Here is a 22,568-nt window from a genome sequence, read left to right as displayed (position 1 = left end):
TTTGTGAACAAGCCACAGATGATAACATTATTATGTCAACAGTTAAGAATATCCCAGATAGCACGAGCCACAGCATTTTACATTGCTAACCTCTCCGCTTCCTCAAAACACTTTCTCCCCTTGGCCTCTGTAGCACAGAACTCTTTTAGTATTCCTCATACTTCTCACACCCTAAATGCTCAGTTTAAACCAATCCTCCTTTCACTCAACTCCCTCCACCTAGGTGACCAAATTCAAACCCATCTCTTCAGTTACTGCTTCTATGCAGATAACCCAGAAATCCAGCTTGACCTCTTCAACAAGTTCCAAATCTGTGTGTCCAGTTTACTTGATATCTTTCGTATCTCCGAGGCAATTCAAAGTTAGCATAACCAGAACCAAACTCATGATGTCCCCTCATCTCACTGACGTACAACCCAGCATGTTGCATGGGGCAGACAAATAGGATTTTTTGACACCTCATTTTTTGTGTTTTTCCCACGTAATCCACAGTCAAGTCCCCTCTTAAATGTCTCTCAAATTCATCCACATCTTTCCATCTTCACTACCAACTTCCTGTTCACAGTTCTCATCACCTCACACCTGGATCACTGTGTTAGCTTTCTCCAGTCGTCTTGCTGCTTCCATCCTTGTCTTCTTAGAATCTGTTTTGCTATGGAGTCTCACGAATTTCCTAAGTAGACAATTATAACACCTGTAAATATGGAAAGCTTTGTTTCTCTCTTTCTAATTTGAATCCTTTTTCTCCCTGTCTTATTGCATTGGCTAGGATTCTAGACCAATGTTGAATAAAAATGGTGATATATATTATGTATTAGATTTAAAAAATATTTTAGATATCTTTTATCAATTTAGGGTAGTTCTTTTCTATCACTAATTTGATAATAATGTTCATCGTGAAGCAGTATTACATTTTATTGTGATCACTGATGTTTTGAACTTATTTATATCATCTTAGATGTGCATCTTCGCCAACACTCTGATTTTCTGTTCTCTTTTTCCTTCTTTTTTTTGGATTGTCTTCAGTTTTTTCACTCTCTTTTCGCCTTTAATAGTTTGAAAGTTACATTTTATATGCAGTTCTATTAGTGGCTACTTAGGTATTCTATCATACATATTTAACTTAATAAAATCTTAGTATCTTTACAGTCCTTCTGAAAAATAAAGGATTTTAGAAGATACTTCCACTTCCTTCTTAAATATTATACTATAATTGTGTAGTATGTCAGTTTTGCCTTTTTTGATAATTCCACAAATTAGACATTATTATTGTTTTAAGCAGTTGGTACTTGTTTATATGATTTTACCAATAAAAGTTCATCAACGGGGGCTTCCCTGGTGGCGCAGTGGTTGAGAATCTGCCTGCCAATGCAGGGGACACGGGTTCGAGCCCTGGTCTGGGAAGATCCCACATGCCGCAGAGCAACTGGGCCCGTGAGCCACAACTACTGAGCCTGCGCGTCTAGAGCCTGTGCTCCGCAACAAGAGAGGCTGCGACAGTGAGAGGCCCGTGCACCGCGATGAAGAGTGGCCCCCGCTCGCTGCAACTAGAGAAAGCCCCAGTGCAGCAACGAAGACCCAACGCAGCCAAAAATAAATAAATAAAATTAAAAAAAAAAAAAAAAGTTCATCAACACTACTATACTGTAAACTTAAAAGTGGTTAAAGTGGTAAATTTCATGTTATTTTTTTTATCACAGTGAAAAAAAAGGTATCATTTCTCCTGTCATCTTTGACCATCCATATTTGTTTTTCTTCTCCTTGAAGTAAATCGTTTATTATTAATGGCAGGAAATTTACTGGTAGAGTTGCTAAAGTCTCTCTGATTTTATTCTGAAACTTGGAATGGGGTTTCCCTGGATATAGAGTTCTAGCTCTTTTGTTCATTGTGATCAGCTGTTAAGGTTAGCTGTCAGTCTTACTGTTGTTCCTTTATAGGCATTCTGTTTTTTTCTCCCTGGCAGCCTTTAAGATCATCTCTTTGTCTTTGGTATTCTGCATTTCTCTATGTTGTACTTAAGAATGAGTTTGTTTATATAGCTAGAAGTTAGTTTTCCTGGATCTGGAGTTTGGTATTTGCAATACCAATTCTATAAAATTTCTCATTCATCATTCTTTTTAATTTTTGCATTTTCCCCTTATATTCTATGATCTCTCTGAAATGTCAGTTAGTGTATGTTAGACCTCATATTCTCCATGTCTCATAAACTCTCATATTTTCTATCTTTTGTTTTTTGGGGTTCATTCTGGCTAATTTCTTCCAACCTATTTTCCAGCTTACCGATTTCCCTCTTAACTGCATCTAATATGCTGTTTGATTCATTGAATGAGATTTTTTATTTTAATCATTATATTATTCATTTTCAGAAATTCTATTGAGTTCTTATTCAAATATAACTTTTTAACTTTTTTTTGTTTCTTGATCATATTTTCAAACATCCTTTCTATATTTTGAAGCACATTAAATATGAGATTTTATATTCTTTGCTGGATAACTCCAATAGGGGGATTCTTTGTGAGGCTGATTCTGCTGTTTCTGTTTTGGGTGACCTTGAGTCCTTGTGCATTTTGTTGTTATTATTATTTTTTAAAGCTTATTTCCATTTCAACTTTATCAGTTCTTGTGTATTTTTAGTCTTGAATTAAAGTTTTTTATTTTCTTCCAGAGAAAATCAGAATTTCCTTCCATTGTTCACCTGGGGGTCACTAACAACCAGAGACCTCTTTAAGTTAAAATTTCTCTTTGTCAATCCAAGTGAGGCACATGAATTTGGAGAAAACAAAAACAAACAAGATCACAAACAAACAAAATCCAGGTGAGGACTGGCTTGTGGTTAAGAAATCTCAGTGGAGATGTGTTTTCCTTCTTCACCCAGCACCAAGTTTTCTTTCATGCAGTAGATTTATTTCTCACCTTCCTTTATAGGAAGGTATAACAATTTGGGGTATCAGCTTACTGCAAGGGTCACCAATATGCAGGCCCCAGGATTGATCTCATTCTTTCTCTTCCCCAACCAGTTAACCTCAGTAGTTGTGGCATGCGGGCTTCAGGAGTTGTGGCTTGCAGGCCCCAGTAGTTGTGGCTCGCGGGCTCTAGAGCGCAGGCTCAGTAGTCGTGTGCGTGGACTTAGTTGCTCCACGGCATGTGGGATCTTCCCGGACCAGGGCTCAAACCTGTGTCCCCTGCATTGGCAGGTGGATTCTTAACCACTGTGCCACCAGGGAAGCCCTGGGAGTCATTTTTATTGAGAGGTTTTCTAGGGCACTGTGTCTACCACAATGTCAGAAGTAGAAGTCTTTAAATTTCACTGCAGCCAGAATGATCTTTCCACATTTCAGGTCAGACTGAGGTGCTCACCTTCTTAAAATCCTCTAATTTCTTCTCATTGCTCTTAGGATGAAGGCAAAACTTCACGTGACCTGCGAGGGTCCCGTCCTGGCTGCCCGCCAGCCTCTTTTCACCCGGCTTACCCAGTCTCTCCACTCCGGATTCAGGGGCCTTCATTCAGTCCCTCTGACCCACTCGGCTCCCTTCTGCTGCAGGGCCTGTGTGCTTGCTGACCTGTGGATGGAATGCCCTTTCTTCTCCTTTTCTCCTAGTTCTTTCTTATTCTCCTTTCCTGGGTCACCTGAAGCATCACTCCCTCAGAGAACCTATCCCTGTATTTTCTGGCTAGGTCAAACCTCTTTAAATTCTCATTGCCCATGTATTTTGTCTTTCAAGTATGTATCACAAATAAATATTTGTTGAGCACCTATTATACATCAATTACTGTGCTCTCAAGGAATTTGGAAAGATAAATAAAAATTGACACCCAAATACATATCATAGCTGCCATTTTACATATTTGGGGGTTGATTTTTGTTTCTTCTTATAAATTCCTTGATAGCACAATGATTGGTGCATAGTAGGTGATCAACAAATATTTATTATCAACTATTTTTATAGTTGAAGTAACTATCTAATGGAAACCTTAAACACAACTGCTCAAGCCAAGTAAAAGTGTCCTTCTCCTAGACTTTAGAGAGTCCATTATTTTTTAGTTTTCCCTTCCCTCGTCCCTCATGGCTTGCTCTCTGTGTTTGGTTTTAAACCAGGTACGCACAACTGGGTCATTAAGGTCTGGTGACTGAAATGCAGCCCTGGGTTTTAAAGCTCACCTCTGGATCAGGACCCCTCTTCTGTGATCAACATTTCCTCTTCTGATATGATTTAATGTGATAATCTGGTGCCTCCTCCATTGTAATACATGTTAGAAGGTGGCCTCTCCCAAACCCCAGAAACCAGTAGAGAGCCTGTTGAGGGCCCTGCCCGGGAGCTTTGGTCTGCTACACACACTGCATGTCCTGCTTCTCTGAACCTGGAACTGTGCCATTTTCCATTTTAGGGGTATCCATGGGGCAGGAGGAATGTGTGCCTTGTAACTAATTCACAGGTCATCCGAGGCCTGGAAATCTAATTTCCCTCTGAGCATACAGCTGCTGAAAGGCCTGTAACTCAGCATTTATTCTTCCTTACATTAAGCATCAACACATTGTATACCTGTCCCAGGTACACTGAGCCCTAAAACTTGGTCCTTCTTTTTAAGCCCTTGACTTGATAATGAAAGTTTCTAAAAGTGTCGTTGAAGTATTTGTCTAGTGGTCAAGGTTTTGGTTTGCATTAGCAATCAAGTGTTTACCCGACGAATATTTATTGAGTAGCCACTGGACCACTCTGCTAAGCACTGGAAATACGACAATGAATCAGAGAGACTCAAGCCTAGTCATGGGATTTTTAGTCTAGGTGGGAAGGGAGTCATTAAGCAGGTAGTCGTGTGGGCGCATATGAAATTAAGAGAGATGTGTGTGTGAGATGCCTTGAGAGCATGTAACAAGGAGATCATATCTCATCATGAAGTCAGGGAGGTGTCCTGGAGGAAGTGCCATCTGTGACCTGAGTGATGAGTAAGAGTTGGCAGGTAAAGAGGAGGAGGGTGTAACTGGTGAAAAGAAAGCTGGAGGGAGGTCCCTGAGACAGTAGAGAACTTGACTCAGTTGAGCTGTGGAAAGGCAGAAGTGACTGGAATTCAGTGATGGAGGGATGAGAGTAGCAGTAGATTGCCTGGAGGGACAGGAAGAGACAGATCTTGACGATCCTTGAAGGTCAGGCCGTGGCATTTAGACAATATCCTGAGGGAAATTGGGAGCTATACTGACTCTTTTTTTTTTTTTAAGTGTAGTTGATTTACAATATTGTGTTGTTTTCAGGTGTATAGCAAAGTGATTCAGTTATACATATATATATATCTGTATTCTTTTTCAGTTCTTTTCCGTTAATTATAAGATATTGAATATAGTTCCCTGTGCTATACAGTAAAAAAAAAAAAAAAAAAGGGATTATGAACAAGTGAATGGCATGCTAACATTTGTGTTTTTAAATTGGTCCCTCTGGCCAATGTGTAGAAAATGGATTGAAAGGAAGTAAGAGTGAAAGAAGGGAAATGGTTCAGAAACCTCTACTGGTGAGAGGTGACGGGGACTTGGATGAAGATGGTGCCGATGAGGATGAAGGATGGTAAATGGCTTTGGTGACTGTAGTTAACAGTACTGTATCATGTACTGGAAAGTTGCTAACAGAGTATATCTTAGAAGTTCTCAACACACACACATGCACACACACGACTGTAATTTTGTGAGGTGATGGATGTGTTAACCAGCCTTATTGTGGCAATGCTTCTGCCACATATACTTGTATCACATTATCACGTTGTACACCTTAAACTTACACAGTATCATATGTCAATTATATCTCAATAAAGCTGGAAAAAAATGGTTTGGGGGGGTGGAATTAATGGGGCTTGATGACTGAATGACCCTCAGGCTCTTCAAGATCCACCCCTACTTACCCCAGGCTCTGGCTTGGGCAGCTATGAGGCCATGTCATGTTGGGGAGCTCTGCAGAGTGAGCAGGGTTGCCCTTGGATGATTGTCATACCCCATGCTGACTCTTTGACAATAGAAGCCAATTAGGAATCCTGGAGGTTTCCCTCAATGATAATGTGTCTCCTTAGAGATGAGTGACCCGGTGCCCAGAGTGATGTGACCTCCTAAAGGTGACAATACACAATGGTGCTGACATCTGTTCTAGAATTCAGTCCAGGGACACAGACCACTGGTCTTTCTGCCACACTGCCCTCTCCTGGCAACTTCTCTGGCCCTCAGCCATCCTACCACTCAACTGACGATTCCAGTAATGCAAACCTCACCGTGTTTGGACTCGACACTTCCTCAGGTGTTCCCAGATTTCAAAACAAAGAGTTTTACTGCACATGCATTTTTCAAACCAGCACCATTAGTAAAGAAACTGTTAAAAATTCTATTTAATTCTACACACCAAATGTCAAGGCTCTCAGTGGAACAAGATCATGTAGCCCGGGGTTACTTATACTTCTCGGAAAACCACAGACTGAAAGGGCACAGTTTAGATGGTTTTGGCATGACCACCGTTTAGAGTAATACTAACTTGACATTTCTTAGGCAAGTGTTTCTCTAGAGGCAGTCCATGCCAAGAACCAGGAAGTAGGTGAGAAGTCAGCATCTTGATTCAATGATTGTAGAGGGAAAACTGCCACCAGTTGTATGGCCTTGAGCTAGACCTCCTGGCTCCAGCTCTAGTTCCTATGATGAGAATGAGAGAGTTCAGGAAAGACCCTGGGGGAAAGGATTGTTGTAGAAAGGAACTGGAGGCCAAGAAACATTCACTCCCCACCCCCACCCCCCAAAAAGAGTAGAAAGATCTTTTTAAAATTAAAGGCAGTATTTACTTGTTATAAACTCAGAATATAATATAAAAGTGTATAAGCGGACTGTTGACACAATCCCTTTTCTAAGAGGTAATGAAATGATCAATTTAATGTACAGATTTTACAAAGTGTGTATGTGTGAGCACATGTGTGTAATTATTCTGCAACTTAATTTTTTTCTGTTATGATGTAGAGAATATTATGCTTAGTAAAATAAGTAAGAGAAAGACAAATACTGTATGTTATCACTTACATGTAGAATCTAAAAAATAATATGAATGAATGTATTTGCAAAACAGGAGCAGACTTACAGATAGAGAAAATGAACTTGTGGTTACCAAAGGGGAGAGGGAAGGGGGGGAGGGGCAAATTAGGGGTATGAGATTAACAGGTACAGCTACTGTATATAAAATAGATAAGAAGCAAGGATATACTGTATAGCACAGAGAATTATACCCATTGTCTTGTAATAACCTTTAATGGAGTATAATCTGCAAAAATACTGGACATTATGCCATACACCTGAAACTAACATGATATTGTAAATCAACTACACTTCAATAAACTTTAAAAAAAGATACCAAGGACACCTCCCAGGTCATTAAAAAACTAAAGGAAGAAATGGTAAGAGAAGCAGTCAAGACATAGTTTCTTTTTAGTACCTAAACTTTTTAGACCAACTTGGCCTGAAGAGAAAGAGCTGGAAGGACTTTGCTGAGTATTAGCTTCTCTTTCAAGTAGATGATGTAATCCGTCTTTTTCTCTATATGTCTTGAAACTGTGGAAGTGTGTGTGTGTGTGTGTGTGTGTGTGTGTGTGTGTGTGTGTGTGTGTTTCTATCCTTAGGAACATTGTTTTGGGAACACTCAATTTCTAATTATATTGAGGGAAAAGACCCTGAATACCATTTTTCATGCTAATGGAGAAATTTACCTAAGTGCAGACTTAGGCAACTTAGTTCTTCCTGCCAAATTACATAAAGGTTGCAGCTCCTCTCGGTAGAATGAAGGATGGCACAGGGCATACATCACACTCTATTCATAACTTAGCTTTTGCCTGCATTTCATTACCTACTTACTATTAATTTATTGTACAGGGTTGCCATATTTTAAAAGTAAAGTGAATGTTTTAGATGGATTGTTTTTCTTTCATTTTGTCCATATTGTTAACTTCTATTTTTTTTTTTAATTTAAGCTGTTTACACTTCTACCTGAGGCAGTTTTTCTTCAGTGATTGCATTAATTTTTGTGCATTCATTCTAGACATTATTCAAAACAGGATACCCCACACTTTGAGTTTGCCTTTTTTTCCCTCTCATCTACAAATCTTTCTTCCCTGGGGTGATTTACAGGAAGAAGACTGTTTAGTGAAACTTCTTTGCAGTTTGCCCTAAGGGGCAATCCACCTCAAATGTCAGATTCTGGAGAAGTAGCAGCTCAAGTAAAAATAATTTTGTCAATGACAAAAGGATTGGCACCAGGAACTGGTCTGAGCCCTGCCTGTGGACTGCTGGTAGTATTCAATTCAATCAAGTCTTCATGAAATACTCTCTGGCCACCAGAGCTGCTTGCCAATTCACACTGGCAACTTTGTAGCTATCCTAGCCCTTTCTTATATAGTTCCTTTCTAATAGGGTACAACTTTACTCTTTCTCTTCTGAGAATAACTCCTTACATTTCAACTTTGTTACCCTTCAAATGAAATTTTCTCTGGCCGCTGTTGAGCTGGGCAGCTCACTCCAGGCTCATTGCACCAAAATTCCATGTCTTACTCTGCAATTTCTGATTCATTTCAGGTCCATAGCATAGACCTTGGTGGTGGGAGAGGGGGTGGCGATGGTGATGATGACCACGTGGGGAAGAGCGGAACCAGAGAGGGGACCCTCTCTTTCATAATCCCTTTCCAGCCCTGTTGCTTTGATTTAAATGTGCCTGCTGAGTGCACTGAAGGGTTTCTTTCTATAAGCAGGAACGATAAATGCAAGGATGATTTTCAGACAGACTCAGCTCCTGGTTTGCCTACAGTTATTCTTTATCCCATATGGTAGGGATGTGGAGAGAGAGAGACAGAGACAAGAGATAGAAAGAGACACAGAGAGACACACAGAGAGACAGAGACAGAGAGGTAATAGAGAGGTAGGTAGGTTCTGGTCTTAGACTGCTGTGAATTTTCCAGAGTAATTACTCTTCTGAAACCATGAATGGCTTAATGGTTCTCTTTGTAAAGTCACTAATTTACACCTCCTGTAATAGAGCGAATTATTGGCTCAGGGGTAGGAATACCAGCCAAGTAACCGTGGATTTAGAGCCTGAACAAAAAAAGGTGAGAGCTAGCCATCTCACTTCCCTACACAGTTGCAGGATATCATCCCAGGGGCAAATGATGCTTTCCTGTCCACCTGACTTGTTCCGGTCCCAGGGATCTGCTTTTACTTTGCTCTGTTCCAGGAGGCAGTATTGTTTAGTGGTTGAAGGAGTGAAATTTGCAGCCAGACAACTCTTCGGCTCAAATCCTGACTGTGCCATTTACTAGCTGGGTGAACTTGTGGGGTTAGCATAGTGCCTGGTGCATATAGTAAATGCTTAATAAGTAGCAGCTGTTAACAGTATTAGTCGTCTTAGTGGTAAAAGTTATGATAAAAACTAAAGGTGGCAGAGCTGAAGATGACTATTAATAGCATCCTCACGATGTTGTTTAGGTACCGTTAGCATTAGCTGAACTTCTGTGAGTTCTGTGGATTCCTAAGACATTTCTGTACATCCACATTGAAGGTGCTGAAGTTCATTCATTTAATAATTTATCATTTGTTGATGCATTTGCTTAAAACTCACTTTTGTTGTTCCATGCCTCTTGCTAGACGTGGGGATATTATGACAAAATAGCCTTGATTTCTGCCTGCACGGAGCTTAGCCTCCAGTGGAGAAGACAGGCAAGTAAGTGGTGATGATAAAGAATGAAGTATTCTAACAGGGAAGCCTCAGTCATTGTGACAGTCTGCATTAAATGCTGTGTGCAGTGCATATCATTCATCTAAGGAAATGCACTGGGTAAGTGGCCTCCCTTCTACAGTATTCCTCATGTCCTGGCATCGCTGGGCACACAAAAGTATCTTGACTTGTATGGCAAGGTAACAAAGTGGTGTGGTGAGATCTCATTATTTAAGTAATTTTGCTCAGTTCCGTGTAAGATCATGGAGACATTTAAAATAGAATTTTCATTTTTAAAAGCTTCCAGTGAATCTGGTCTTGCTCCCAGGCACTTGTGAAATGAGTCAGGTGTGTGTCTTGCCAAGAGCAAATTGAGGCAAAAGATGTGACCAGGTAAGGGAGACAGAGGCAAGCCAGGCCCAGGTCTAATCCTGGGGGCCTTTCCAGGACTTCTGGGAGGAAGGAGGGAGGTGGGGGACAGGCTGTGGTGGTGGCATGGGAGGGGGGCGAGGTGCTGAGGGCTGAGAGGGGCCTTCAGGTAGGTGGCTCACTGAGGTCAGTGTCAGCGGGGCCCCTGCTCCTTCCTCTCAGCTGCCATTCCCCTTGTTCACGCCTCTTTAATTTTTTTTCTTTTCTCATATGTAAGACGTAGATAATAAGAGCCTCTATCAAATGAGCTAATCCGTGCGAGGAACTGAGCACAGTGCCTGAACCTTAGGAATCACTCAGCAATAATATTAAACTTTTATTGTTCAGCTTTTCTCGCTACCCGGCAATATATGATTTACCTGTGGGTTTGCCTCCTGACTTCTTGGGGCTGGGGACTGGGTCCTGCTCCCGTCTCCCTCCACTGCAGTGCCTGGCACACAGTGGGTGCTCTATAAATGGCAGTTGTGTTTATGAAGTGGCTGACTTCTTCCTCCTAAGACTTTAGAAAGCCGAAAGGAGCGGATCCAGAAGAAACCAGTGCTACCATATAACAATAGCTAATGGTTATTGAGTGTTAACTCTGCACCAGGCACTGTGCTAATCGCTTTACATGCACTATTTTAATGTAGGACAACTGTGTGGGGCTAGGACCATTTTACTAGTGAGAAAACTGAGCCTTCTAGAGCTGAAGAAACTTAGCCAAGATCACCCAACTGACAAGTGTCACAGCAGGGTTTGGAAAGCGACACAGTCTCACTTAAATGTCTATGTTGCCTCCAAGAGGTGGGTAGGCAATCAGGAGGATGCCTGGGAATGTGGCTCAGGGGAGCTGGACGTCGCCGAGGTATGAGGCATAGAAATGTAAAGAGGCCGGTACTCAGGAAACACTCCACCCTGGATTCTAAGGTGAATCTTCCTCCTGGCTTTCTGCAGCCCGAGGTTGCCTTGGTGCGATTCTGCTTCCCTGCGCTGCTGGCCTGAGGTGGGCGTCTCCGTCTTCGGCTGAGGCTTTATGTACCTGCACAGAGAAGGTGGTGCAAGGCATTGTACACTCCATGTGGGGCCCCATTTGCATTTAGTGAGTGCGCAGCTGTGCACAGCGTCTCCTTAATGAATCACATGCCAGCCGAGCACTGCTGTATTTATCCCAGCCCTGGGAGCTGAGTGCCTGCCGTGGTTGGGCTTGCATGCCCCAGAACAGCGCCTCGCAGGGTGTTCCAGTTTTTCTTGTGGTCAGGGCCTTTGGGCCCTTCAATAATTCGTCCCCTGGCGGAATCAGCTGGTTTCTAGGTGCTCTGAAGCCAGAAAAAATCTTTCCCTCCTGAAGCTATATACAGAGAACAAGTGTTAAAGAGGGACCTTGAAACCACATCTGCTGTGCCCTTGACTTCAAGGCCACATTTAAAGCCTTGCAGATAGACAAGACATTATTTTTCTTTCCTCCTTATGCTTCTCAGGGGAGGTCCCATGGTGCTGAATGCCCCCCTCACCCACCCCCACCACCATCAGTTTATTTCTTCCACATAATCTAAAGGCTTTATGTATTTTTTTTCCTTAGTCACTCCTTCTAAGAAATATTCCTTTTATTTACGTACACTCAGATCAGAGAGTTTGCCAGTATGATCACTTCTGTGCTTAGGAATCAACAACAAGAATTACTGATATTTACTTAACACTTATTAAGTGCCAGCCATAGTACTAAGCACTTGAGATGTACGATCTCATTTTTTTCACCTTAAAATAACCCTTCGAATGAGCATTATATCTCTGTTTTATCCACAAGGAAGGTAAGATTCGGAGATGTAATTTGTCTGAGGCCAAACAGCCAGTCTATGGAGGAGTCTAGCTAGATAGCAAAGCTCTTTACACTAAATAGTTTTTTGCTTCCTTTCTTCTTCCCAACTGTAGTCATTTTCTTCAACTGTTCTTCCCATTCCCAGCAAATAAAAGCCCAGGCTTAAAAATTCACACACACACACACACACACACACACACACACAATTGATAAGACTGCAACGATTTTGCTTAATGATGTAGTCAACTGTAAAACGCAAGCCATTTCCCCAACAGAATTGTTTTTACCCTCTATAAAACTTCAGCAGGTATAGAATGTATTTCCTTCCCTTGACTAGAGTGTGGTGTTAAGGTACTTAACTTGTGACATGAATAGCAGGGAGCAGCTTGGACTCCCAGGGAGGCAGGTACCCCAGTCTTGGCTTCATAAGATCTGTGTCACGTGTGCTGTGCTGTTAGGTTCTCAGAGCATAGAAGGAGAAGAATGCTGAGTTCTGGGTCTAGCTATGCCACTGGTGCAGTCTGTGACCTAGAGCGAATCACATGTCTTGCTGGTAGAAATTAAATTCAGTTTCCCAAGTTTAATTTGAGTGGAAAGCCTCGACTTGATTTTACCGCCTAAAAGTCTCTTTTCCTTCCTACCTCGGTCAAATAACCTTTAAAAGATGGTAATGAAGCTGAGTCACCTCCGCACTCAGGCCCTCAGTCTCTTCATCTGTACAATAGGAAGCATGGACCCAGTGCTCACTGGCGTCCCCAGCAGCTCTTGGTTTAGAACCCCAGGGAGCTGCAGGAACAAGCCCGTCTCACCCTGCAGAGCTCTGACTGGACAGAAGTTTTCAACGAATCCAACCAGGGCTAGTCTACGCAAAAAAAAAAAAGGGAGTTTATTGGAGGGATATTTGTGCAGCTTATAAAATCCAAGAAGAGTTAAATAACCAGACTCAGGGATGTAAGGAACCAGGGTAGCCTCAAAGATCTCTTCAGCAGGAGTTCATGAACTTTCCTCCTGGAGCACTGCCTTAAGATGACTCCCAACAAAGCCCACTTCTGTGTTTCTCTGTTAAGAATGATGAATTCCAGGGAGGGAGCTGCCATGGGACTATTCAGTTATGGGAGGTGGGCTGGGGGTGGGGGGCGCTAGGGTCACCAGCAGGAGAAAGCTGCTGGAGACCATTTTTGTTGGCAGTACCAGTGGTTCCCAAGAAGAGGACCTGGTGGGATCCCCTCCGCCCACCGCGCAAGCCACACACACATACGGCCACAAATATACAAATAAGTATGCCTTACAGAGAAAGTCCGTACATGGTAAATAATGATGTAAGTAATGATGAGCTCACCATGGGCAGCCACGTCTGGCTGTTAAATGTGGGAGGGAGACACCATAGACCAGGAACAGGAATTACGATGTCGCTTATTAGATGTTTTCAGGCGGCTGTGGCTAGAGGAAAGAGCAAGGGATTTCAAGGCAAAAGCCTTGGGGGATGGACCGTCCATTAGCTTAGCTTTGAGCACAGAGAAAAGCTCACAGCACCATCTCACAGGGAAAGCATCACCACTTTGAATTCAGACCCTCCCTTCCTCCCTGCCAGACCTGGTCTCATCTTTTCCACTTGGATGGGATTTGGGCAAGTCTCAACCTGTTGAGAGTTTTTTATGTCTTTATCGGTGTAATACTCCAACAATTAACAACAACAAGACAATGGCTAGCATTTACCAGGGCCCAGTGTGTGCCAAGCACGTCACATGTGAGCTGGGCTCCTCATAATTCCTGGACACAGTGCTGTGACAGCCTGCATTTGCAGGTGAGAAACTGAGGCTTACAGGAATTAAGAGAGGTGGTAAAGCATTGAGCACAGTGGTCTGTGAAATGATTGAGAGGGAGGCTTAGGAGCCGATGGCCAGGTTTGAATTCTGGCTCCAGCACTTACTGGCGCGGAGTCCTTGGGCTTAAGTCACCAACCTATAAAATGGTGATAAGGATGGGGCCCCTTACCATGGTGTGGTGATGAGGGTATGTGAGTTAATAATACAGACCGTGCCTGGGGCAGAGTGATCCTCTGTGATGTTTGCTGTTATTTATAAGGTCTTCAGTTAGTACTGGGCAGAGTGGAGATTGGAACCCAGGCTGACTCTAAAACACATCGTCTATGGCAGAACATCTCTGTGTTCAGGACTGAGTGGTGTAGGAGAGGGGAGAAGGGAAGAAGAGAAGGAGGAATGGGACAGGTGGGGACAGAGAAGGAGAGAAGCCTTAGGACTCCTGGCACCTCTCACAGCCTTGTCTCTATGACCTTGAAGTAGATACCCAGAAAGTCAGCAGCAATTTCCGGATCCCTGTAGTGGATTGAAACATCTGGCATTGACTTCCCCTTAAGCTTCTTACTTCAGGAGGCTTTAGGAAGGGGCCACCTAGGAAAAAAGAAGAGAAGGAGACACAGAGAGTGACTGAGACAGAAGAAAGAGAGATGAAGTCAGAGAGAGAGAGAATGGCAGAGGGACACCTAGAGACTGAGACAAAGTGAGTGATACTCAGGAGAAGAACGGAGAGACGCACACTTAAAGACAGAGAAAAGAGGTAGGAGAGAAGCAGGAAGAAAAGAGGGGCGAGAGCATGGGTGGGGGATTGAGTGGAGACAGCGCTGAGGTGGCCGTGATGGACCGCTCGACCGGTGATTGATGGAGCAAATAAACCCCTTAAGTGTGTCGGCGTTTTATCTGGGGAAAGCACCTTCATGGCAGCTGGCAGCTCAGTGGTGTCTGGCTGTGTAGGGCTGTGACAGGAGACCCTCTATCTGAATGGGAGACAGAAGCACCCTTCTCTGTGTTTCACCCAGAATGCCAAAGATTAGGCTGCAGAATTTTCACCCGTTGGCAATAAAAGCTTGTTTGGAGAGGCCTTGGGGTGAACGACACTCCAAGGCTGGGCCACGAGGGCACTGAGACTCAGGGGCCTGGAGACTGATTTTATGCAAGGGGATGGTTTCTATAAAAAGTCACATGTATATATTAGACAGGCCTTGAAAATCTCTGCAAGGATATCCTTAACGGTTGCTAATTTTATGGTAGGATTAATGAGGAGTCTCACTTCATAAGTAATGCATTTTTTTTCTTTTTACAATATCAATGTAGGGCCTTTATAATCAGAGGCAAAAAATTTTAAATTGGGTATCAAGTACACTCCTGAAATAAGAGGACAGGGAAAATGATGGCCCCTGATGTGGAACAGACACAACTGTATTCATCCGAAAAGCGGGCAGTGGCTAAGGGGAAGTGTATTTGAAAATATTTCTCCTTAATACTTTCAAGATACTTTGAAAGTCTGATGACCACAGTCTCCCTCTGATTCTTGCAGAAGGATGAAATTATTAAGGTCCCCTCAGCTTGGATGAGTTTCATTCCTTTGAGGTCCTTCAGGGTTTAAAAAAAGGCAGGAGGGGGCTTCCCTGGTGGCGCAGTGGTTGGGAGTCTGCCTGCCGATGCAGGGGACACGGGTTTGTGCCCCAGTCCGGGAGGATCCCACATGCCGCGGAGCAGCTAGGCCCGTGAGCCATGGCCGCTGAGCCTGCGCGTCCACAGCCTGTGCTCCACAACGGGAGAGGCTGCGGCCAGGAGAGGCCCGCGTACCGCAAGGGGAAAAAGAAAAAAATAGGCAGGAGGGGGCGGTTTATTATGCCGAGTCAGTTGGGTGGTACCTGTTCTGGGGACCTGGGTTTCCCCTGAGTGGCATAGGCAAGCAGCGACTGCTGAATCAAGCGCCCTCCCCCTAAGTCCCTATCTCCACCCCTGTCTCTTCTCAATGTCAAATGAAGTTTGTGGCTGGCACACACTTTCAAAGGTGTTGCCTGTTGGCTTGAGAAATGACTCAGATGTGTCTTCTTTCAGGCTTTACGAAGGCAAGGAACAGATGGAGTTTGAAGAATCCATGAGACGCCTCTTTGAATCCATCAACAACTTGATGAAAAGTCAATATAAAACAACCATCCTTTTGCAGGTTGGTTTACACTACAAAAGAAAACAATTCTGTCTTTTCCCTTGGTCATCTGATAGATAACAGCGTAGTGAGATAACGTCTACTTTTGCTTGAATAGCAGCCATGTGTTAACTGAAGGCCTGGGCTGGCCCTGTGGTGTAAGGATCGTGAACACCAAGGGCTCCTCGGAGCAGGAGATGGCATATTTATTGTTCGTTTCCCATGAAGGTAGTGGTGCCTCTTCTTAAATAACTCTGAAGCTTTTGCTCCCTGGAAGGAAGGAGGTCAAACCCGATCCACTTCTAGTGGTGAGAGAAGTTAAGTTGTCAGTCTCTTAAATTGTCCACTTTTTATTCTCCACACCATAAACTGAGCTCCCATTTTGGGGTGAGAATGTTCTCAATAAACAAGAGATACTTTGGAGAAAATGGGTCCTGTAATTTAGTGGTCCATGACCTACAAACTCTGTAAATCTTTGAGAAACCTTGAGGTCTAACCCTATGTTTGAGAATGAGTTTAGCAGCCAAGAGGCTGAGTGAAGGGGCTGTTTCAGGGAGACTTCCTGACTTTCACAGCATTTATTCACAAGTATTCGGGAAGAGCTGCCTCATGAGTTAGGAAGAAGAAAACCCAGACACATTGATTTAAACCAGTGGGTTAATGCAGAGTACCTCCTCTTCTTTTGATCAGAGTTTTCTTTTTAATTGCTAATTTAAATACTCACTAGCTTAGCTATGCCTGGGGCTGCCCAGCCTCTGGTTAGAACGAATGAGGTACTAGTCCAGCCAGAATGCAGGTGAGGAGGCAAAGGCAGAAGTCTCTCTGGGGAGTGTTGGCTGCTAACATGATGGATTCCAAACTTTGCATATTAAAGTCCCTTGAGGATCTTGAATAAATTCTGATGACTGACTACCCCAGCAAACATTCTAATTTAATTAGTATGGAGTGTGACTAGGGAAAAGGGAGTCTAAAAATCTCCCAACTTGATTTTAGTATGAAGCAAAGTTTGGGAATCCCTCTGCTAACGGCTTCCTTAGAGGGGAGCTTTGTCTCGTTCATGGTTGTATCCTCAGCACCTAGAACAGTCCTAATACATAGTTGATGCTTGATAAATATCTGTTGAATGAATAACCCTCGGAATAGGTGTTCACATCTCTGTTTTATAGATAAGGAAATTGAAAGGCTCCTATGCACTAAGGGGTGTAGCTGGGATCCAGATCTCTTTCTGCCTGGCTCTAAAACCATGCTCTGAGCCGCTCCATTACGCTGTTCTTTATACTCCACATTTAGCACCTACTGGGGATATGGTGGTTTTCTCTGAAATGAGTTGGGGCTGCAGTCTTACAGTTTTCACCTTCTCTTCCCTCTTGCTAGTCTTTTTTTTTTTTTTTTAAGTCTTCCCTCTATTCCTCAAACCCTCATCATTTCAAAGCAAAGGGAGTAACGGGAGCAGGGGGCAGCATGAAGAAATATGACAAGAGCCAGAGCCTATCACCCCCGAGGCAGAGTGATTTCCACACCTCTTCACACTGATATCACACTGGAAGCAGCTGATTTCCAGTGAGAGACCACACAGTGAGTGTTAGGATATCCGGTGACAGCTGAGGATGCCCGGTTGCAATGAGGGGCTGTGGCATTGCATCAGGTCTGAAATAGGCTCTAAGGAAGCTGAAGTGTGAGGGAGCAGAAACGATGGACAAACAGAGGAAGCCAGTTGGTGGGGAGGAAATCGGAGTAGATGCCCCAGAGAAGCAGAGGTGCCAGGAGAGAGACCGCATGACCTTGAGAAAGACAAGGGGATAAGCCATCCTAGAGCCACCCTTTCCAATTTCAGCACCTCTTTCCCTGTGATGAACTACAGGTATTTGGGGGGAAGGAATAAAGGGCAGAGGGAACAAGAAGGTAGGGAAAGAAAGGAGGAAAAAAAGAAGGAAGCAAGGAAGCAAAAAGATGAGCCAGGAGAATTTCTGGTCCTGAGGAGACCTGGGTCAACAGAATGTTCTTCTTGATCAGCAATATGATTTTACCCTGGATTTAACTTCTCAGTGTCTCTGTTTCCTCATCTCTAGAACTTAACTGTTTGGATCAGATGAACATTGTCTGCAAAAGAGCCAATTATAAAATGCTATGCAAATGCAGAGAGCCAATAGGATTATTATGGCTTTGGCATGAGTCAGTAAGAACCCAGGTTCTTATTGTCTGGGTAACTGTGTTAGAAATGTCTTGTTTTCCAGGTTATGCTGATTTCTCCTTATGGATTTCTACCCTGAAGTCATGGAAAGGGACTTTGCCTCTTTTTAAATTTACTTTAAGGGTCAAATTTAGCTTCTAGGAGTTATATAAAATCAGTGATGCTTTCCATCTATTCCTATGGTTGTTGAAAAGTTGTCAAAGAAGAATGTAAAGTCATATTCAAATACAGAGAGCAATACCATTTGAAAAAAACTGAATGCTGTTTTAGGATGCCAGGAATGGGCCGATGAGGGGAAAGGAGTCAGGGCCATTTGATGTTAGCAAACCCCACACAAGAGATCTTCTGCAGACTTTGACATTTGCTACAGGAGAAAGAGCTTTGGATTTCGAGCCAGAGAGATCTGGGTGGGAAATGGGGCATGCCCCCTTGGGCAGGTAACACTGGGCAAATCACTTCAGTTTCCTGGGCCTCGTTTATCCTTTTATAAAATGGGAAGTCTAATTTAGAGGATTATTGAGAGGATTAAATAAAGTAATGCATGTAAAGCATGGTGTGTAAAGCCTGTTACATAGTTCCATTTAAATAATTTTTAGTCATTTATATCTCTCCCTCCTTTACCTCATCGTAAAACAGAAGCCTTGAGGGCATTTTCCTATAGTGGAATCTGGAAGGGAATATTTTTGTTTCTAACCCTGTCACATGAAGTCGAACAGTGTTAGGTCATCCAGTTATTCTGTTAGATCAAGAAACAGATATAAATTTCAAGGAGGATAAACTCACAAGAACTGACTCTATGAAAAATAAAAAAGGAAGGGAAAGTTTCACCAGTGAAATAGTACAACATGACTGTAGTCTTGATTCTGAGCCTGCATGGGGGTACAGTAGGAAAGAGTGCTGTGATCTATTAGTAATGTCTGCCATAAGTTTTGGGTGAGAGCACGGAGTAAGAATGCCCATGATTGACATTCTAGTCCAGACTTTCTACTTCCAGCTGGGTAGTGACTTAGGTGGAAACCCTAATTCATGCCTGCCTCAGTTCAGAGTAAAGCCTATCTGGTTCAATCTCAGCTTTGCCTATTGTGAGTTTTGGGGCCCAAGCAAGTTATTTCTCAATGTCTGAGTTTCATCTGGCTTTTGTGAATTGCTTTCTGTGGTTTTCCTTATTGTTCAGAGCTGGCATGGCAGTAGCTCACCCAAAGCTATGGAGAATTTAAAGCTAGCCATCCAAAGAGGGTAGAGGGAGCATTAAAAACACGTTCCACTGATTGAGTACTTACCGTGTGTCAGGCATGAAGCTGACCTTTCACATGCAGTGTTTTTAGTCCTACCAAAGGTCTGCAAGGAATCGCTGTCTTCAGTGTCCACAGAAGGCTCATAAGGTTAAATAATTCATCCTAAATTATACCTATTCATAGTGGTGGAGCTATGATTTCAATCCACCCAGCTCTTCTAACTCCAAAGTTAATATTCTTCTCTAAGCCACAACGAATGGGTATGGCCAGGGGTTTCCACGTGTTTTCAAGAATGGGCTGTATGCTCAGAAGTCCCCATGTGTGCCAGCCCTGTGAATATTGTTGATAAAACTGATGGCAGAATGAGACAGTCAACACCAGACAGTTGTGAATTGGATGTAGCTCAAGTGTGAGTAATGGCCATTTGGTGACGTTGTGCAGACCCATTAGACCCATTCTCCTTTAGGTCATGATTCTTTATAATTCTCCAAGTTGATGGTATGAGTGGAAATAAATAAGCAACTCATAATTGTATGATATGCTCCCTTGGCCACTATGATCGCCACACATGATTGCTAATATAGCCACTAGAGTGTCCAGGAGTGCAGGGGGCTCTGCCTTTTAGGTCTCCAGTATCTGAAACAGTGGCTGTCACATAGTGGGTACTTGAATATCTTTTGGCTGAGTGAATGAAAGAATGAATATTAGTTTGCACTATTTTATGTTTTAGCATTTATTATGTGTCACATGCTGAGCTAAAACCTTTACATATACTGTTAGCTTATTTGATTTTTATAACCACCACCTTATTAGGCAAATACTCTTCTTATCTCTACTTTACAGTTGAGGAAGTGGAGGCTTACAGAGATTGAGTAACTTAACCACAGCTGAGAAGTGGCAGGTCTGGGACTTGAATCCAGGCTGTGTAAGCCCAGAGTTTGAAAGTATGGTTTCATTAAAGAGCTGAGTCTTCAGGCAAAATGCTAGGTGGCTAAGCAATGAGCAACGTAAACAACAGTACAGATGGGCAGATGTCTGGTCTGCAGTGATGAAGTCAGGCTAATTAAGGAGGCCTCTTCCTTTCCTCTCTTTCCATTGTTAAGTTTTGTAAAACACCAACATGTCCGAAGTAAGGGAAGAAGGTGGTTCCTTCTGGAGAAGTGGCCTACAGGCTGCCCCCAGAGGTAGGAGAGGGGAGACTCATATTTAACAGCCAGAGCCGGGGTTTCGTCTCAAGTTGTTAAATGATTCTTTACTGTCCCCTTCGTAACCACCTACCCCATACTTAAGGGCAGTACTTGGGAATGTTGGATTTATGGAGGGTAGGATGAAATTCTGTTCCAATGAGGTGCTGCAGTCCCATTGGTAGCTCTTATTTTTCATTTAATCGTCACATCAACCCTATAAAGTAGGTGACTTTATTCCCTTCATTCTCCTGATGAGGAAACTGGAGCATAGAGAGTTAACTTCCCCAAGGACACTCACGTAAAAGGGACCCACCTAGAGTTGAACTTGGCCTCTTCAGCCAGCCATTTTAAACACTGCATTCTCCTGCCTCATGCCAAGACTCAGGGGCCAGCACACTGTTGGGTTACAGAAAGCACAGAGACATTCATATCCCAGAACCTATTGGTCCCTCTTCCCTTCGCTTTCACTGAAAGACCAGTGGCAAGGGTGAATGTCTGGGGAGAGTGGATGTATTTTCCTCAGGGACAGCTTAGCATCTATAAGGAAGCTGCTGCTTCTGGTCACCTGTGGTGAATCCCTGTAACACTGTTTGTCCAGTTTCCATGGACCTTGACTGTCCATTACTTGGCTAAAATAAAAGGGTTGAAAATTGATGGGATGGGAATATCGTCAGAGCTCTTGAATGAGGAAGATGTCTAGTGTTCTCATATAACCTTGCACCATTGCAGGATGTGTTCTTTTGCCCAGAAGTCTGTGTCTGCTGGCACCAACACTGTGCAGTCTTGGTTAGAATGAAAAAGAGAGGGCGGGGGGAGATAAGGAACCCTGGAAACACGTAGAAGACAAATCCCTGTTGAGCTTGAGGGAGTGCAACTGTGTGGTTTTGGTTTTTGTTGCTATTTTTAAACATCTGTTGTGTGCTAGCAGCCCAGGATTATCAGCTCTGGTGAAGTCCATCTGGATAGCAATCATTTCAAGTGTTTTCCTGCGACTTCTCTTAGGGCCACAGTAAAATCACGATTCCTTGATTTGGGGCTGGCTCTCTTCTTGTGGCCGGTACCTGGCTTCTGGCAGAGGGGCTTGGAATTGATGATTCATCTAGGAAATTCACTCGGTGCCCCATTATAAACTAATTACTGAGCTGGAAAATGTTGTCCTGGTGGCCATTCTTGCAACCTTCATGTATGTGGTGAAGAGGATTCTTAACTTAAGGCATATCAGAAAAACTGTACCTTCTTTCAAAAGCCATTCTCCTAAACGGGAGATGTTTCTTTATCTACCTCCTCCCCCACTTCAGCCTTGTCTCCTGTATTAAAACCTCTGCACTTACCAGGATGGAAACTTTTCCTAAAGCAGGGTAGGCAGTAGCAGAGCGTACTGGTCCGAAGCCAGTTGGACAGAATCAGGTACATATCTTTGCTGTGTATGTGGCTTATTAGCTATGTGGCTTCTGGCAAGTTATTTTTACCTCTCCTTGCTATCATTTTCCTCACTGGTAAAGTGGGATGACAGTGTCTATTCATAGAGCAGTTGTAAAAATAAAATGAGATCATGCATGTATAAAGTTTCCGATAATGGTTTGCTATTTTGATTAATATATTTTAATCCTAATATATACACAGGTATATGTGTATATATATGCACATACACACCTACATAAAAACATCTGTTTGTTTTTATTAAATATTATATGTGATATAGGGATATACACTATGGGATGAAAGTAATAACACAGGAATATAAGTTTATGTGCAATAGTAATATTAATGAGAGTAAAGATAATAACAACAGTAGAGCAGCGCAGTTCGCAGGAGGCCAACAGGTCTAGAAAGCCAAGCTGTTTCTAGTCCCAGACCTTAGAAACTTGCAATGAATGGAGGTCTCCAGCAGGTCTTATGGCTGAGCTCTTCTGCCTCCTGGGAGTGCTTGGTGGTAGTGCCTGCTTGAACCCACCTGCTGTCACTCCACTCAGGTGTGTCAGGGCTGTGTGAAGGTGAGGACTGTGGACAGGCCTCCTGAGGCCAGTGCTGGCTGTGACAACAGACT

General features: G+C 43.1%; 1 protein-coding gene across 2 annotated transcripts in view; it reads left to right on the top strand.

Annotated features, from left to right (window-relative positions):
• The window catches only part of DOCK2 (dedicator of cytokinesis 2), a 409,352-nt gene that overhangs the window by 87,158 nt on the left and 299,626 nt on the right, over nt 1-22,568 (top strand). For both annotated transcript variants that reach the window (XM_033432052.2, XM_033432051.2), the window contains exon 23: nt 15,821-15,929. In XM_033432052.2, the coding sequence (XP_033287943.1) occupies nt 15,821-15,929 (109 nt within the window). The remainder of the gene's footprint in view (nt 1-15,820; nt 15,930-22,568) is intronic.

This window comes from Orcinus orca, chromosome 3 (genome assembly GCF_937001465.1).
Source record: "Orcinus orca chromosome 3, mOrcOrc1.1, whole genome shotgun sequence".
NCBI lineage: Eukaryota > Metazoa > Chordata > Mammalia > Artiodactyla > Delphinidae > Orcinus > Orcinus orca.
Note: the sequence above shows the minus strand (reverse complement) of the source record. Positions and strands in the feature narration are given on the sequence as shown.